This window comes from Embiotoca jacksoni, unplaced genomic scaffold, assembly GCF_022577435.1.
Source record: "Embiotoca jacksoni isolate LCO1_2020_lvr unplaced genomic scaffold, fEmbJac1.0.p SCAF_26, whole genome shotgun sequence".
Taxonomy (NCBI): domain Eukaryota; kingdom Metazoa; phylum Chordata; class Actinopteri; family Embiotocidae; genus Embiotoca; species Embiotoca jacksoni.
In genome coordinates this window covers 5,174,880-5,193,429 of record NW_027185377.1, presented here as the reverse complement: position 1 = coordinate 5,193,429, position 18,550 = coordinate 5,174,880, and the positions used below count along the sequence as shown (strand labels likewise).

General features: G+C 42.6%; 2 protein-coding genes across 3 annotated transcripts; one reads left to right on the top strand and one right to left on the bottom strand.

Annotated features, from left to right (window-relative positions):
* Window positions 1-671: 671 nt before the first annotated feature.
* sfxn2 (sideroflexin 2) lies at window positions 672-8,541 on the bottom strand. Of its 2 annotated transcripts, XM_069160261.1 has the most exons (12): window positions 8,282-8,539; window positions 5,385-5,636; window positions 4,246-4,416; window positions 4,055-4,153; window positions 3,047-3,122; window positions 2,727-2,812; window positions 2,496-2,556; window positions 2,341-2,407; window positions 2,194-2,243; window positions 2,052-2,101; window positions 1,890-1,937; window positions 672-860 (listed from the first exon to the last, which is right to left on the bottom strand). In XM_069160261.1, the coding sequence occupies exons 2-12, from the start codon at window positions 5,537-5,539 to the stop codon at window positions 761-763; spliced, it is 963 nt and encodes a 320-aa protein (XP_069016362.1). In that variant the 5' UTR covers window positions 5,540-5,636; window positions 8,282-8,539; the 3' UTR covers window positions 672-760. The 2 variants fall into 2 exon arrangements, with proteins under 2 accessions (XP_069016362.1, XP_069016363.1); XM_069160262.1 differs by lacking the exons at window positions 2,727-2,812; window positions 3,047-3,122 and having other exon boundaries at window positions 8,282-8,541.
* A 532-nt stretch (window positions 8,542-9,073) lies between these two features.
* On the top strand, window positions 9,074-11,767 carry arl3b (ADP ribosylation factor like GTPase 3b). Its single transcript, XM_069160264.1, has 6 exons — window positions 9,074-9,133; window positions 9,635-9,778; window positions 9,916-10,032; window positions 10,137-10,187; window positions 10,943-11,128; window positions 11,225-11,767. Exons 1-6 carry the CDS (start codon window positions 9,131-9,133, stop codon window positions 11,270-11,272), a joined length of 549 nt encoding a protein of 182 aa, XP_069016365.1. The 5' UTR covers window positions 9,074-9,130; the 3' UTR covers window positions 11,273-11,767.
* The last annotated feature ends 6,783 nt before the right edge of the window (window positions 11,768-18,550 follow it).

Below are 18,550 nucleotides of genomic sequence, written 5' to 3'. Positions count from 1 at the left end.
GCCAAACACAAACACAAACAACAGCACAGTAAAGTACAGAGTATCAAATATGTGTGAATTTGTTCCAGCTTGTACTGAGGTCAAAGTTCACAGTGAAATGATCCAACTGGCAAAAACGTCTCTGATAAAATCATTCAAACGAATCACACAAGTACTCCCGTTCTAGCAGAAGGGGGCAGTAGCCTCCACTGCACCGAATGACCGCATGCTTACAGGCATTTTCAGGTTTCACAGTTGAATCTGTCAGTTAAAAAGAAAGAAAACAAAAAACACAGAGAGTCCAGCAGTGTCGCTGCTCCTGCCGCTTTGTAAAAGGCACAGACTGTCAAAGAAGCTTGGCACACAGATGAAGCATTTTTCAACACCACCGAGACAGAAACAAACAGCCGATGAGAACCCGAGACGAGCCACAGCGTGAGAGACAGACGGACACAGAGAACTGATCTGGCAAAGTAACGCGTCGGTCCTGAGAAGAGATCATTTGGTTTCTCAACAGGAGCACAGACTGCTCCGAGCATCTGTCGTCTTCAAAGTAAAAATTCAACACGGAGATAATAAAAGATGGACTACAAACAAAAAAGTCACATAATTGTGAAGAAGTCCCGCAGCAAGCTCCCGATGATAAGCACCGATTTGAAAATGAAAAAAAAAGAAGATGAGTATTTCATTGTGACAGATAATTGGAAATTGACTATTTGCATGTACACTATGTATTCGGTCTTGTGTGTTGAATATAAAACTGTAAACAGCCCTGTCGGCCTCAGAGGCCTTTGTTGAAGTAGACTCTTTGTACGCTGTCTCCGTACTGAGACGCGATGGAGTCTCTGAGCTCGGGCTCCAGCTTGGACACCGCCATGGAGCTGCAGGAGGAAGGAGAAGAAGAAGAGGAGGAGGAGGAATACAGTCAGAATCTGTTTAACTGTTTGCACTTTAAGAATAATTTAGAGTAAACAATTCTAACCTGAACGTGAGCTGCAAAAAAATATGACGTTATCAAGAACAATCGATCGAGATTTTAATCAATAAACAATCTACTGATGCAGTGAGGAGACCAAAGAACAGCTGATTTTAGGTTAAACTCTCCCGGTTGAGATGATTCCTGTGTGCTCATCTCAAAATTAAGCATTTCACACTTAAAAATAAGCATAAATAAAAGTTATAAAATATATATGTTGTGACCTTTTTATGACCTATTATCTAATCAATTATGGGATTATTTTCAAAAGGACCACCAGACATCAGATCAGGAGGAGTGAATTTAGATATTGACATCATAATGATTTGTGCAAAAAAATGTGTTAATGCTTTTTGAATAGGAGTCTATTGGAGCCAGTGTTTTTTTTTTTTTTTTTTTTAGAGCAAGCCCCTAGTGGCCCTCGGTGGTATTACACTTAAAGGCATTTCTACATTGGCTTCACTTTTAAATATTCCAAGACTACGTCTATTTTTATATACAATGTACTGTATAGTTTCATGTTCCGGCAGAAGCCTGTTTTTCCTCATTACTATGTCATTTGTTTGAGTTTAACTTTTGCAGCTCAATTTTACGTTGATGTGACAAAGACGCCCGTCTGATTAAAGCTACTGTGATCTAAATGCACCATTAGGTCTACGGGCTTCATGTCATGGCACAGAAATTTGTTTTAACATTTTCTTAACAATGATATTTTAACATTCATCATTTTATGTAGTTGTCTATTATTCTAGGTCACTTAATTTTTCTCAGTTTTTTCCTCTGTGTACCACTACTGCATTTTTTTTTTTTTTCAGCATTTCCTTTACAGTGATATTTTAATGTGGTTGTCCTTTATTCTATTCACTGTCATTGTGAAGTCTATGGAGATTTGCGTGTGAGATTTCACTGTAAATGTAACTGATTGATTTATTACCATTGCTGAGGGAACAGGGAGCAGGCGGCCGGCACCATGAAGATCAAACTTTAAAAAAAACAACAACAACAACAACAAGAGAAGAACAAAAGTTAACAAAAAAAATAAAATAATGTGGAGCATATTAAGATTCCTTCTGACCCTGTGACCATCTGTACTTACAACCCTCCCACCAACATCACTTGAATCGGTCCGTGGAGAAACGTGATCCTCTGTGAACGGACAGGAAAAAACGGACTTGAGTACAGACGCACAGATTTATGAGACTTCAGCAGGAGGACGGAGATCGAGACAAAAGTCTGACCTTCATGAACTTGTAGTTTTCCAGCCTTTCCATGATGATGGGGAGGATGACTGAAAGAGGAAAAGAAGAACGTAAAGAGAGGATTTGAAGGAATTTTTATATTATATTCATAAGACGAAAGCTTTTCGTCGAATTTTGTTTGCGTACCCATTCCCGGTGCTGCCATGGTGATCCGAGACACGACCACCTGAGTGATGCCTTTTGCCGCCGCTTTCTGCGGATGACATAAAGGAAGGACGTACGGGGGAATTTACGACTAATACGGTAAACGATAAGCAAAGTGGGTTAAAGTGTGCGCCGACCTTCGAGTGGCCGAGTTTGTTGCCGTTTTCATCCGTGACTGCGATGCCGTTCAGAATTTCCCTGAAAAACAAGAGAAAATAACGATGAACGGAAAAGAAAAGGAAGCTGAGGGCAAAAATGTCGCGGTTTCTTTTTCGCACGTCCTTCGCGCGCGCGTTCGCGGTCACTGGGATTTCATCAATCACCACCAATAAAATCTGGACAACACACAGCCTCCGCACGGGACTCACTGCTGCCTCATCATGGGAATGTTCACACAGTTGGCTGCTGCCACTGCTGCAAAAGGGACCCAGCGAGCCACGAGAGGAGGAGCTTTCTGCAGGAAAGAGCGGAGAAATACCATCGCAAAGTTCATCGTGAACGCCTGCAAACATCTGCGCGGTCGAAACGGCCTCGTGAGCGTGTGAAGAAACGACCGTTTCTAAAGTCCAGAATCAAACTTTCAAACTCGAGTTGATCTGGTCGTTTCAAACTATCCAGATCGGTTTGGTGTCGATTTGACCGTGAAGGTAAGTCAGCGCTGTGTAAATTTCCGTGCGTGTGTTTGTACCTTTGTGGAGAGGTTGAGTCCGACTGCCGTCGCTAAAGCCGTGCTGGTTGCCGTGACGTAAGCCACTCCGATCTGCCTGAGAGACATCAGCGACGCAGAACAGAAGCTTTTCTCAGACCAGGGTTTCTTTAAAACGTCCAAAACGACATGAACACAGAACTCAACTATCGTACAGTCAAATAAGGCCACATTAGCACTTGTCATTCAATTTTTTCTTGTATCCCGATGGAATTTAATCCGTCGTTTGTTTACATTTAGCCACATATATATGTGCTGCAGTTGAAAATCTGATCGCATCAATCAGTCAAAGTTGGTGGCGATCCACCTGAAGCTGTTAAAAAAAAAAAAACACAAGAAGAATTCACGAGCACGCTTTTGCAGTTCAATTGTGAAAACTTCCTTTTTAGTGGGTTAGCTAAACAGATGGCTGTCAGGACGCTTCCTGTACTGTAGATAATATATCAAATCCCTCCTTAGAGCATCTCAGGATCTCCCAGGAGGAGCTGGAAAACATCTCTGGGCAACAGGACGTCTGGACAAACACGCTTAGCCTGCTGCTACCGCAACCAAACCCCAGATAACGTGAATAATTAGCGAACAACTTTCTAACATGAGCACGTGTTTTGCCTCTAAAATGTGCAGTTTTACGCTGCAAGAGGCTCCAAAGTCTGATCGGATCATCAAATCTATATGGATAACCTTGTAGTGTATGTAGTTCATGTAAATATGATGTTTCTTCTACCGGCCATGTCACTCCTGTGATATACACGCGTGTCACAAGTCGCAGACTAACAGGTGTCGTCGGCATGACGACGTAATATCCTGCCACACCAAGCTGTCGTAGAGAGGAAGCTAGTCTCGCTCCGAGTCCATCCGTGTGTTCATATGAAGCTTTTAAGCTCCCGATCTGAACTCGTTCTACTGCGGCTGAACTGAGAACGGTATATTGTCTTCCATCTCACCTGGATTCTAATGAAAAGATGCAAACGGGCTCGTATGAGGTCTTACTTGGGAGTGATGGGGGAGGCGGCGTTACGGTTCGTGTAGTTGACCAGAGCGTTGAAGGACTGATTCACCCACTGCCAGAACACCACCGCAGGAACTGTCCTGGAAAACAGACGAGTTACGAAAACCTCTCGAGCTTCCTCTGCGAAACACAAGCTGCGATGTGGTGAAAGGAAGCCGGTCCCGTTTGCTACCTGTAGAACTGCAGCATGAAGCCGGTGATGGCCATCCCCCCCGGGACCTGGAACGACATGCGGCCGATGAGGTTCATGCGGTCTCCCGTGTCCGGGTGGAAGGCCGAGTCGTAGAGCTTCTTGGCGTAGTGGAGCTGCTCCTCCGTGGTGCCCGGCGGGATGGATCCTGCCCTACACACACACACACACACACACACACACACACACACACACACAGGAAGCTGTTGGACAGTTTTACACCACCAGCTACCGGCGGTAAAAACACATGTTTTGGGGCTAATTTTTGGACATTAATGACACGATTCAAATCCAGACCCAGAGACTATAAAGCAGGGGAACTGCACTTTAAAACCAATGTCACATATTGTGTGCTTTTTTTTTTGTGTGTGCTTCTGTCTGAGATGTTACATTTGATTTAAACTCTAAAAGTTAAGTTCCTTTTCGTGAAATTATAACCACTTCTAAATGCTATTTATGGTCAGAACGTCTCCGGCGACGGACAAATAAATGCATTCATATTCAAACTATTCAATACGCGGCTTTTTATTGTTAGTAGTGACCATCATTGCAGTGCAGGATTAAAACTGCAGCGTGGAATCCATCCACAGGCAGCTTTTTGGATGAAAATTTAAAGGCGACGTTTGCATCATGAAATCAGTTCAGATTATTTTTGATCGACTTTTATTTATTTATTTATTTTTTTAAATCAAAACCAAATAACTTTGTTTGGCTGCGCTGCAAACAGAAACACCAGCTGCTCTACTGTTTGAATCTCTTGCGCATTATCTGTAGTTCTAGTATTAAACCACAAGTGTTGTTACCATCAAATCAACCAGGACCAAATTCTTAAACTTCCCTTTCAACATTTCTTTACAGACTAATTTCAGCAGTGTTTCTTGAGTAACACGAGAAATATATGAAGAATTTCATGTATTAATTGTGTCTGTAATTATTAGAATAACATGACAAATAGATATCAGGTTTCAGGTTGTATTATTTCTTTTACAGCGAAAAGATTTGTGCCTAAAAGATCAAATATGTGCTTGAGGAAAAGTCACACTACCATCATGAGACATGTTACAGCTTGTGAGTCACACCACCTTCAGCTCGCAATTATCTTCTGAGCTCCTTTTCCTCACCTGCAGCTTTCCACTAAAGCTTTTGCCTCATCGAGGCGGGAGTCGGGGAGGGCCGCGGTCCGCCAGTCGGTGATGTTGAAGAAGTGTTTCAGTCGGCCCATGAACGTGGACTGATCCCATCGCGGTGCGTCGATGTCGAACGAGCTCACAGCCATCGTGTGCGTTTAGAAAGCAGGCTCAGATTAATGCATTAAAGCGCCTGACGGCCTCCGTTCGCTCTGCAGGAAGTGACCCGGCGGCTGCAGTCGAAACCTGCAGATAAACGAACAGAATAACCTGCTTTGAAAAATAAATTCATGACGAACAGAAAAATAACGGAGTGCAACTACAACGTGATGTTAATATTTAATGAGGGAATTACATGCACGTCTCCTGCCCTGGATTAAGGTGATGTAACGTTAACAGACTTTTAGCTCATTGGGTCACAGCAGGACAGATTACCGCTTTGAACTCAAATTCCCACGAACAAAGCTCTGTGTGTGCGTGTGTGTGTGTGTAAAGCTGCAAGCTGATCGACAGAAAAATAATCTATTTTGATGATCAATTAATTGTTAAAGTAAAACACCCAAACAGTGTCCCGTTTTTAATTCCCAAATGTGGTTTTCCTCCTTTTAAATTTGAGGGATTTTGGCTGCTGTTCTGACAAAACTAAACCTAATTTGACTGTAATTATCCATATTTTGGACTTTAATAGTCAATAACTTCACTATAAAAATCAATAATTGTGGTGATTGTGTGTATTTCTCTTAACGTGCGAAAGTAACTTATTCCAATTCTGTGCGCCAAACACCCAAAAGGAAGAAGCAGCCGTGTTGGCATCAAACGTTGGTGATAATCACACCGACTCTCCTCTGGTGGGTTTGATTGCTTCAAACCCCGCTGAGCTACCGTCGCTCTGAATATCTTGCAGCACCCAGAGCGGTGCAGCTCTTACCTCTCTGAAGTGAACCGCACAGGCAGTTTTCCAACACGTGCTCCCGGGTTAAAAGCAAACTCCAACTTTTCCACCCTAAAAATTCTCAAGGCCCAAACTTTCCCTAGAAATCATTGACCACCTCCTGGTAAATGGTTCCACAGGTAGTCGTTTGGGATTTTTTGCAGCTGCAGCTCTCTTGATTTCCATTAACCAACCAGAGGAGCCAAAACCTGCTGACCACAGCTCAGTCTGTCCAAATGTTCCACTCTACATCTGCACTATTCCATGAACAAGTATTCAGTTTAAGTTTTGGGGCGAACGCAAAGGTGAAATGCAAATGTGGGACACATGAGGGGGGGCGGGGAGGGGGATATGAGCGCTCTGGGAAGCTCCAGCCCGGCTGGAACTGGATTGTTTCTGAGGCTGTTTGTTTAGAAAGTAGGTTAAAGGCCTGCAGAACTTGGTGGGGAACACAGAACATAAGCCCAAAGCCAACATGGCCCCACATACCAGGACGTATCAGAAGAATATGTAAAGAAAAGAGAAGCAGCTCAACAACACAGTGGGGCTGATTAGATTATTCATCTTTTAAAGCCAAAATAAAAAAAATAAAATGCTGGATATTCAACCAAAACAACTGAAGGCGCCTCTGCGAGCACTGAAACACATTTAACGGACGAAACAATTAAGCAACAAAATAATGTTCTAATGATTAATTAATCATTCGCTGCAGCCCCGGAAGTACCTGAATATTTGGTTTCAACAAGTCAGTTTAGGTTTTGAGAAACTTTAACAGCTTTAAAAAAAAAAATGTGTGACATGTTATGGACAAAACTGGACGACCAACCAGGCAATAAAAGGTTTTACCACGTATCATCCGTGTCCACATAATCTGGTTAGTAGAATATTACTTTGAGATTTCCATCACTGATGTATAACATCAACAACATCTGCTCATCTATTTGACTCCCTGATTTCCTGAATAGTTTCACTACCGCCACCAAGGACGTTATATTTCCAGGGAGTCTGGGAGAGCAGCTATCCGCCAGGATTAACAGTCCTTCTTTCTACGATTCGACAATCTGTAACTGCGACCTCTGTATACATCTGGATATATTTACAAAACTAAAGGCCTCACTGAAGCCTCATTTCTCAGCTGTTTTACTGGTTCTCCCCGACGAAACCTCTGTCCCCATAGCAACATGCTGTAAAAGGTTTGAGTAAATGTGTATCGCAGACTAGAGGACAGCTGGTACCTGGTAATGTTAATTGTGATATAGTCACCATATTTCTAGAATGGCCTATATTTTGTCACTATTGACTTTTACTAACATCTACTGGATTTAAGATGCGTTGCATTAAACGAGGCTAAATACCACATTTTCGCACTTCCTTCTTTCTTCCTGTCAGCTGATCAATGTCTAAACTCTTAACTTCAGCTCTACTTGTATACACCGTTAAGGTCATCTATTACAAAGCATAATATTTGATAAGAACTTCAGGTTTTTGTATGCAAAAATCGTCATTTTGTAAAGTAACTAAAGCTGTCAAGCGGAGAATACTACTACTAATAATAATAATAATAACGCAATGTGAATATAACACTTAAATACTGTGCAGGTCCAACAGAAGCTGGACAAACTGGATCTGCAGGCCAGAGCACATCCAGCAGCTCACATCTGGATTAGTTTCCACGAGGCCACGCGAGTTTTTAAAAAGCATGTGTTAAATTACATGCACGCAGCCTCTTAAAAAAAAATAAAAATAAACAGATAAATACGTGGCTGTAGAGGAGTCATGTGAGAAGTTCACCGACCTCCGTGCGGTGTCAGCTCACAGACTCATGATGCAACTCGGGACTCGAGTTACCGGCTGAAGCAGCAAAAAAATAAAAAATAAATAAAAATAAAAGAGCAAACCACGAGCCGATGCACCGACACGCGGGATCTGCAATCTCCACCGACAAACACACAACTCGTACCTTTTAGAGAGCCGCCGACCGCAACGCAGGCAGAGCAAACCTGTCAAGGTAAATCAAATGTACCAGTGTGGCATCGTAAAGCTGGAGCGGCACGTGGCACGCCGCCGTCCAATCAGCGGCCGGGGCAGCTCCCTTACGTCAAACCCGGCGAAAACCATTTGTTTTCGGACTCGCGTTGAAATTGAACCGGCCGGTTTGTGCGCAGCAATTTATTGCAACAGCCCTCGAAATGAAACACGTGGAGGTGTTCTCGTTGTGTATAGTAAACATTTAGCAGGTGGCTAACTTAAACTCGTCCTCCATATTTGGGGTTTTTGATGCTGCGTTCGGGAATACATTGTTCAAACCGGAATTTTAAGCGTGGGGGGGAAAAAAAACCCGTTCACAAAAGCCTTTAAAAAAAAGTATTTTATTTTGGTGGGGGGGAAAAAAAAGATGGAAGAAGTGTAAAATAAAACTGTTGGCCGAGAGTGGTTTTTAAAAGTAAAAGTCCAAGTTTGAACACGAAAACTTGTTTATTTTATAGCAGATCGACGCTTTTTGCGTGCCAGGTGGGAAAAAAAAAAACGTAACACAGCAAACATAGCTAATGTAATAATGATTAAAAGGTTAACATGAGGGTGCAATACCTTAAAAAAAAAATAATAAAGCGGACACGCTCCCAGGAAGTCTCAGCGGTTCGGCTGGGCTGTTTGTTTTTGTTTTTTTCCAATTCTCTGTTGATGTTACCTGAACGCAGCACGAGCCCGAGTTTCGTGCGTAAGTGTGCGTAAACTGTGCGTAACTGTGCGTCTGACGTCACCGCCCTTAGTAACCCTCGGTGGCGTCTCCAGGACAGAAGGCAACAAGATGGTGAGTTTAATTTGATCGCAGTAATTAGCCACGAACTGTAAAACGTCAAGCTCCGTGTTTATCTCCGGTCGGATAAACTCCGCCGCCCGCAACTTGACGAGGAAAAAAAACAAAACAAAAAACAACAACACATTGAGCTTGCACGGGCTGCCTTGTTGCTCCGTTCAGTTGTCTGGGGGGGGGGGGGAGATTAGCTTAGCACGTTAGCAGCGTTTAGCTCCCATTTGCGTCAGCTGAGCGCCGCGTTGTTCACAACGAGCAGGAAGATGAACGTGACCAGATACGCGCAGGTGCGACCGGTGTGTCCGTCGTGTACCGTTACCGTCAGGAGAGGACTTATTGCATTAGAAATGCTCTTTCGCGGCCTGCTGGTGGAGGAGGAGGAGGAGGAGGAGGAGGAGGGTCCAGGTGCCCCTCCACCTCCTCCTCCTCCTCTTCCTCTTCCTCCTCCACCCGGCAAAAGTCAAAACATCACATGGATGTTTTCACTGCTGTTTACAGGGATTGCTGTCCATCCTCCGTAAGCTAAAGAGCACACCGGACCAAGAGGTTCGGATACTGCTGTTGGGTCTGGACAACGGCGGGAAGACCACGCTGCTCAAACAGCTGGCGTCCGAGGACATCAGCCACATCACCCCGACACAGGTCAGAAAGAAAGACACGCAAAGTTACAGCAAGACAGGTGTAGTACACCGAGGATGGGTGACATTGCTTTTTCTTTTTTTTCTTTGTGCAAGTTTACAAATTGTCTTAACATGCCGGATGTCTTCTGCTTCCTGCAGGGATTCAACATTAAGAGCGTCCAGTCTCAGGGGTTTAAGCTGAATGTGTGGGACATCGGAGGACAGAGGAAGATCCGGCCGTACTGGAGAAACTACTTTGAAAACACAGACGTGCTGGTGAGCAGAGGCTGACGATCAAATGCGACGCGGAGTCCTCGCTAGGCCGTTTTGATCCACTTACTTTGGTCACGAGGTAACGAATAAAACTCATTTTGTTCCAGATTTATGTCATTGACAGCGCCGACAGAAAGAGGTTTGAGGAAACGGGTCAGGTATGTACAGTATGCATTTACTGTAAGGTTGCACGTAACGATTATTTTCATTATCTATAGCGTGTAGATTGTTTTCCCATTTAATTTATGATTCATTTCGTCTATAAACTTGTCAAATTACTCGAGGTAACGTCTTCAGATTGCTTTCTTCGTCCTTCCAACCGTCCAAGCCCGTCAAAATATCCAGTTTGTTGTCATAAAAGACCAAGAACACCACAAAATATCAAATTTAAAAAGCTGAAAAGCAAATTTTAGCCATATTTTGTTTGGAAAATGACTTACAACGACACAACTAATTGTTGATCATCTAACTGTTGCCGTTTACTTCACTTTTTACTTTAAGTCAAATCTCATGTCTTTGTAAGCAAATCACAAGTCAGATGCAAAACTTATTGTTTTTTTTATTTCAAAGCAGAGGATTGTTAATTCAATATTCAAAGTAGGTGGCTATACCCATATTTGTAGTTTTTTTTTTTTTAATGGATCAGGGGTTTAGCAGGACAATTAGATTAATTTTCCTTTCAAGCATCAATCCAGTCTTAAGGAAATCATGTGTCAAGCGTCTAACAGGACTCAGGTCTGCTTTCACGAGTGTCCAAGTTTCAAGTTCTGAAGTCTTCAGTTCTGCTTTTTTTTTTTTTATTAACATGAAGCACTGGAGTCTCTTCTGGTTTTTATGCTTCCTGTCGCAGGATGTGTGTGTGTGTGTGTGTGTGTGTTTCTTTATTTATAATCAACACGTGTGTTCACTGCAGGAGCTGGCTGAGCTGCTGGATGAAGAAAAACTGAGCGGCGTTCCTGTATTGATCTTCGCAAACAAGCAGGACCTGCTGACAGCCGCCCCGGCCTCCGAGATCGCAGAGGGTCTCAATCTGCACACCATCCGGGATCGCATGTGGCAGATCCAGTCCTGCTCCGCCCTCACTGGTGAGGGCATTCAGGTGAGCTGACGAGTAGGGCGTCTTCTTTGTTGCATTTGTGTGCCGTCACTCGGTTCTTCTCATCGCGCTGCTTTTTCTCTCAAATGCAATTTTTAGGAGGGCATGAACTGGGTCTGCAAGAGCGTCAACTCCAAGAAAAAATAGCTTCACTTCTAGTCTTCAACTACTCAGGAGGAGCAGCTACAGCAGCAGGACGCGCACACACACACACACACACACACACACGCGCACACACACACGCACACACACACACACCCTCCTGAGCCTTAGTACGATGGGAATATACCTGTGAATGTACACACACTACTAATCCAACATGGACTTGGAGTTTTTAATCCCCTGTGTTCACGTATCGCCGATGTTTACTAATCTCAACACATCTTCCCGTGTTGGCCTCTACGAAGAGGAGGGGCGTTTGCCTTCAAAGGGAACCCATGCCAGGAAATTGACCCCCACCACTCCTCCTCCGTCCACCCACGTCACCACCACTGTCCCAGCCAATCGGAGCCGCCGTCCGCAGCCTGTCACAACCTCAAACATTCCTATTAAAAATGCTGTTTTTCACCAGAATTCCAACATGTTCGTTAAGCTCTTTCACACGCTGTCCTGGAAACCAGCAGCCCCCCCACCACCACCACCCTCCACCACCCCCATCCCCACCCGCTCCCATCTCCCTCTCATGTTGTTTTATTTTGCATCATTCCACAACGGCTGTACGCGCTTTTCCTGCTCTGGCTCTGTTTGAAGTGAGGTATATTTTTGTAGGTGTCTTATTTATGGTGAAGTAGAGCGTAGAGGGCTTTTAAACAACAGCTCGTGTGGCGTGTGCGAGATTTCAAGAATGTTGGAGAAACTGTCCAACGCTCCCCGCTAAAGAATAATACTGTACGTGTCAATATGTATAGAAAAAGAAAAGACAAAAACAAATGATTAAGAGGTACTACATTTTTTTTGATCAACTGTAAATAGTTCGGCCCTGTGTTTATATGTTACGTTATGCACATGTTATAGAGTATTTGTTACCCTGATGTACTTTATAGTCTATAATGTTTGCATATCTAATATATGCTGGCAGATTTTTAACAGAGGCTTATGTACTGTACGTCCCAATGCATTTCTATGTGCTCTCTGGGTTGGTGAGGGAATTCCCTCTTTCAGCATTTCCTTTTGATATTCTTGAATGTATAATCTGTCCAGAATTGCAGAGACTATATGTGAATAAAAAGATAAGAAAAAACAACGCTTGAATGAAATAGTTGGATTGAGTTGCTCTGCTGCACAAACGTACTGACAAGTTAAGGAAAGTGTTCCTCGTGGTCACAATCAGGTGGAGTCAGCTGTTTGAGACGGCAACTGAGTGTGTGGGGAGGCCTCTGTGGGAGACAGCAGCTTGGGGGGAGGGGGGGGGTGGACTACACAGGGTTGAATTTACCATTAAATTGAACTGGCATTAGTCGAGCAGTACGATATCCTACTTATACGGAAGTATCGTCTCAGTTCGTGCTTCATAACATTAGAATACATTTGTGTCACAATTTATGTGAAAGATAATAATCGGTGACGTTTGAAAATCCCAGATGGTTGATCAAAAAAACACCGATAGGTTTCCTGATGGAACATTTTGAATCCTCAAAGACTTTTCTAACCATCTGGACAAAAAGACTCCCATCTGCTGCACAATAAATAATAAAAAAAATAAAATAAAAAGGTTTTTAACACATTTCCAAAGTTATGGTCTCGACTTTCGATCCATTATTTTGATTCTGAAGCACCTTGGAGAAAGAAAGTCTTATACACTCCATCACCTGTTTTATCTCCTCATCAGTCATAACCAGAAAAGTTAAGAGAAGACTTTAAAGGTTGCTTAATACATTACAGGTGTATTCACCAGGTGGTCCTCAGGGGATCACAAAATGAAGCCAGGTGGTTGTAACATGATGCAACTTGCTTCTAAAATTAGCTTATTTTTCTAACCTTATGTTAAACTCGTGCCACAAGTTTTGACTATTTTCTGAGGTTTGTGATGAACCTTGAAACTCAACATACTGTATCGTTTTGCCTCTTTACACGACAATCAGACTCACTCTTGGACTGAACCGCTCTTAACTTGGAAATGTTCACCCTGTCACAAGGTGAAAAAAAACGCTGAGACCTGCTGACTTGTACAACTGAGAAGTTTGACTTCTAAAATGTCAAATTGTTGTGTGTTTAGCAGCTGATCGGAACTGAAAATACAGACACGTGTTATTCCTGACTGTCAGTACTGTCTGGAAATACATCAATAACATCCTGTGTTACAGAATTCTTGCGGTGCAAATGCCAAAAAATATTTATATATATACATATATGTTATTTAAAAAAAATAAAAATTCTGAACAATGGCTGCAATCTCAAAATCAAATTTGATTTGTCCTGACGGGCAGGAGTCTCAGGCAGGTGGTGCTGTATCCACCTGTCTGGGTGAGGACCTCACGGTACGGTGCTATAATCTTCTCCGCCCGGCTGCAGTGACAAATATCTCTACGCAAACCTCTTGCACATTAGCGGGGTGTGTGGGTTGAAAACATCTGCACGGCAAGAGCAGTCTTCCACCTCCGCCCAGAGGTGGAATGTAACTACAGACGTTTACTAAAGGGCTGTATTTAAGTACAGTTTTATTATGTCCAATATAAGCTCCCTTCTCTTTATACCTCGCTATAATTCAGAGGGAAACTGTTACGCTTCTCATCCTCGTAGTGTGAAGTTATCTTCCTAAAAACACAAAGCCTGACAAACAGGGGTCGCTAGTTGGGAAAATAACCAGAAGCGCTGCACATGACGCAGAAACAGAAAGTAGGCCCCTTTGGGTAGTAAATGGGAAGGCTGCAGGAGTACAACTCCCTTCAGCCGCCCACAAAGTCTATAAACATGATACAAGAACTGACGAATTACACCCAAACAAACAAAATCAAAGTTGGGAGTCAGTGGGAAGATGAACAGAGTACGAATTTAGCAACAGTCCACGGCATTACAATAAAGAACAAAAAAAACACATCTTCACTCGACACGCAGCGTACCGGTCAGTCAACTAAAGGCATCGAACCTCTGGAGACGCAAACCGAGCACCGAACTGACCTCTTTCAACCGTCTCCCAGCGGGTGATGGACAACGTCACAGGTGCAACAAATTGCTCCTGATGAGCACGGCTGAGTGAGTCTGTAACCTATAAATCTTCAGATCCCTGTGATCATAATAAAAAAAAAAAAAATATATATATATATATATATATATATATATATATGTATGATTAGATTTATTCATTATAAATTGTACTCAGAAAAGTCTAATTACAGCACTGAGACTAATCCTTTCCATCCAGGGTCCATTTCATTTAAAAGCAAGTAGAAGCAGCATGTGCTATCACTTGAACTACATTCAGCTTATTAATATTGGCCCAGCAGAATACATTCAGAGGTGATCAATGTCGACCAGTGAGCTCCTGCTGTAGGAACAGTGTGCTACAGTATGTATTTTATGCTGTGTAACGTTGTATGTGACTGACTCAGAGGGCCTGGGAGGCCTGCAAACAGCCTCTTCTTCTTCTTCTTCTTCTTCTTCTTCTTGTCTCACAAAGATTCTCATTGTTCGGTCTTCCTCTCGTCTCAAACAGACAGAATGTACAAGTGGTGTTCCTCCTTCCGGGCCCCTGACTCCCTGCTACGTTTAACTCCGACGGCACCGGGGAGAGTCTCATCTCACATTTAGAAAACACGGAGGAGGAGGAGGAGGAGGAGGAGAAGGAGGAGGAAGGAGAGCCGGCCGAGACGAGACGGATAGCTTAGCTTAGCACGAGGACTGACTTGTTAATAAATGCACGAAGACAAACAAAAGTCCTAAAATAAAGGACCCACTGGAATAGAAGAAGCACACCAAATAAAGCACGTCATTTACAGCTTCTCAGCTGTGTCTCACCGACTTACATATTATAAGCTTGTTTATTTCAACCACACAAAAATGTGAATTTAAAAAGTGACGATGGTTTGTTTCTTGGTTATATACCACTAATGTTCTGGTGTCTCCTGCAGGACTGCAGTCCAGCATGTGATCCCTCACGAGAACGAGCTGTGAGTTTTAGAGGAGCTGGGTGGAAACTATTGTCAATTTTGTCAAGCTAAGCTGAGCTAACCTCGTGCTTTTGGTAGCTTAATATCCACCGATGATAGAACAATTAATTGTGAATGATATCCGTGTATTTTATGTGGAAAAATGTCAGGTCATGCAGCAAGACAACAACCCTGAGAACACAAGTCGTTCTACAAATATGGACAAAGTTGGATAGATAGTTTATATATAGATGAAGTTAATGTTTGGTGAATGGCAGAGTCCAAATCCTGACCTTCAACCAGTAGAAATAGTTGATTGTGGAAGTATTTGAAGCAGGAAGTTCATAAATAGATAGATATACTTTATTGATCCCACAGGGGGAATTATTTTTTTTTTTTTTCCGTTACAGCAGCATGGAAGATAAAGCAAAAGCAATAAAAAAAAAAATTGCAGAATAAAAATGGAAGCAGTAAAAATATAAATATATATATAAAAAAAATATATATGCACAGTATATACAAATAAAATAGAATAAAATTAAACTAAATTAAACAACAGTGCATCAGTGTTAATGGTGAAGGACAGATTTGGCCACAGGTGCGGTATTGTACAGTCTGATTGAAGTGGGCAGGAATGATCTCCTGAGGAAACCCAACAAGATCCCGGAGAGAAAAGCCGACGTGCGGGACTCATGTGACTATTAACGGAAATGCTTAGTTTTAGTTTCATGCAATATTGGATAATTTTTCTATTAATACTAATGATAATAATAATAGTTTTTGAATCAAATTTGGCTTAATCAGCTTCTCTTTATCTGCTTTTAGGACTTGTATGGAAAAACTGATGATGTTTTCAAGTCATTTAAAAAGGAAAATTCTTAAGCGTTCAAAAACTTTCCCATTTTCTGTATGCATTAACAAGGGATAACTTTAATTTGCGGGCTTTAGTAGCTGGGTGGCAAATGTTAACTTTGGACAGAGTGAAGCTGGCTGTTTCCGGTCTTTATGCTAAACTAAACTCAGCCTTACCTCAAACACACAAGAGAATCAATGTGGGCTTTACACTCTTTCTGTAATGGATGATAGAAAATAGTGACAAATAATTTACCAAGTGTGCAGACTAAAAATGAGCTTTCCTTTATGGTTGTCTTTTTAGTGTTTTATCTGTCTTTTATGTGTCTGTTGGAGCCTATAAATGAGAGAACAAAAAGCCCCATGGTTCCCCTTTTTCAGTGAATTAAAACGTTTCCCCTCAGCGTGTGGGTGTGTATGAGTGTGTGTGTGTGTGTGTGTGTGTGTGTATGAGTGTGTGTGGTGAGGTGGGGTAATTTAAAGGAGCCAGACAGTATGTGTCATAGATTCATATCGGAGACGTAGGATTACTGCCTCTTTCTCTTTCCTCGTGGATCAAGCAGCTGTTCGACAGCTGTGCGCACAAGTGTGAGAAAAATGTGTGTGTCAGGAGAGAAAGGGGGGAGCGTTTGGTACTGTGTGTGTGTCAAGAGAAAGAGAAAAGACAGAAAAAGCAGTGCTGTAATTTATGCTGCACCTCCGACCCCACAGCCTCTTGGCTGCCTGTGTCTCTGCTGAGGTTTGCTGACGTGAGAAAAAAGGCCGCACATCAGAACCTCTGCTTCAGCTCGACAGAGAGAGAGAAAGAGATGTGGGAGGAAGACGAGGGCGGAGCGAGAGGCAGAACGATTGAAGTGTTTCTCGTCACGTTAACTACTGCTCTTGACGGAGGGAAAGAAACGGCGTTCGGAGACTAGAAAGTGACGCGTAGACGAATGCGTGTCTCACTAAAAACCACGAAGAAACAGCTGTTCTTTAACTTCCGAAGCAGCAGCCGACCGAACGACTTCACCTCGAGGTCCGTTTTGGTGCGCTGCAGTCGCATCAAATGATCTTCTTCGACAGATGGACTTCAGTTTATTGGAAACAAAGCCACGAAGCGATTTCACGACGAGACCCATGAAAGGGAAAGTTTTGGAAACACGATATCTGAGAATTAGCTGAGAATATTCATACGCCAAATATGAAGCTATATTTTGCCAGAAGCTGATTAAATTAGTTCAGCATAAAGTGTGAGCGTTTGGGTCAACAGCTGGCTGGAAGAGAAACGGCTCACCTTTACCTAAACATGCAATACTTTATTTTATTTGTTTTAATGTTTACAAAATTATGTGTAAAAAAAACAACCCCATCCATTGTGGGTTATAACCAAATAAGTTACCATGAGCAGAGGGTTAGCTTCGCTTAGCATTAAGCCAGGAAGGTACTGGTCCTGAGACCAGTCATAGTCCACAGGTTGCCAGGAAACAATCCAGGACATAACCTGCCATAAAGTGGCCAAGCTTTTTTTTTGGACTTTGATTTTTTTTTTTGGATGGATTAACGATTCATTAAATATTAATTGAGAACAGGATATCTGTTTCCAGTCTTTATGCCAAGCTGCTCTTAACGCCTCATGGCCCGTAGTTTATATTTTTGCTTCAAGTGGATAGAGCTACGCTAGCCGTTTCCCTCCGTTTCCACTCTTTGTGCTAAGCTAATCAGAGTCATATCAGTCTTCTGGCGTTAAAAATGCAAATAAGCGTCAGACGGCTCCTTCAAGCCGCCCCGTATCACATGACCTAAACGAGACGTTCCTCTCCTTTTTTTTTCCTCTCCTGAAGTCGTTTTTAAAATTTTTTATTTTTTTTTATTTCCACTCTGCATTCATTGGTCCCTCAAATACTTTCAGATGGATCATCCCAGCTGTGTGCATGGGATTGAGGCTCAAAGCGCCGAGTAGAGGAAAGCAATAAGCAACAGTTTAATCAGGCTGAGGGGAACACACACTCCCTCCGACTGACGAGTCATCTCGAGACTCGCTCTCTCCATCCTGTTTTCTCTCTGCAGGCCTCCACCCCCACATACTCACGAGCCCTGTTTGTACTTAATGGACACGGAGACATTAAAAGTTGTGTCTAAATAGGTTGGTTTTTTTTTTTTTTTTTTCCCTCTGCTGATGTGTCCTTTAAGATAAATTAATAAGAGTATTAGATTACATAGAAAAGTGCAGCCGGGCTGATTATTTGCATGTTTACTTAGGAAGGAGCAGCAGACATCGCGCGTCTCGTCAAGAGCACAGGTGGGAGGATGTTTTCTATTCTTAAAGTCATACGAAGAGTAAACAGATGACTGTGTGTGGATGACAAAATGTATGAGATATTGGAGGATTACTCTAAATAAAACCGACCAAAACCAGCCCTCTTTTCCTATTTATAACGAGAGGCCAGATGCGCCACCGTGACAAAAAAATATTTGCCCCGCAAAACGATATTTAATTTAAATAAAC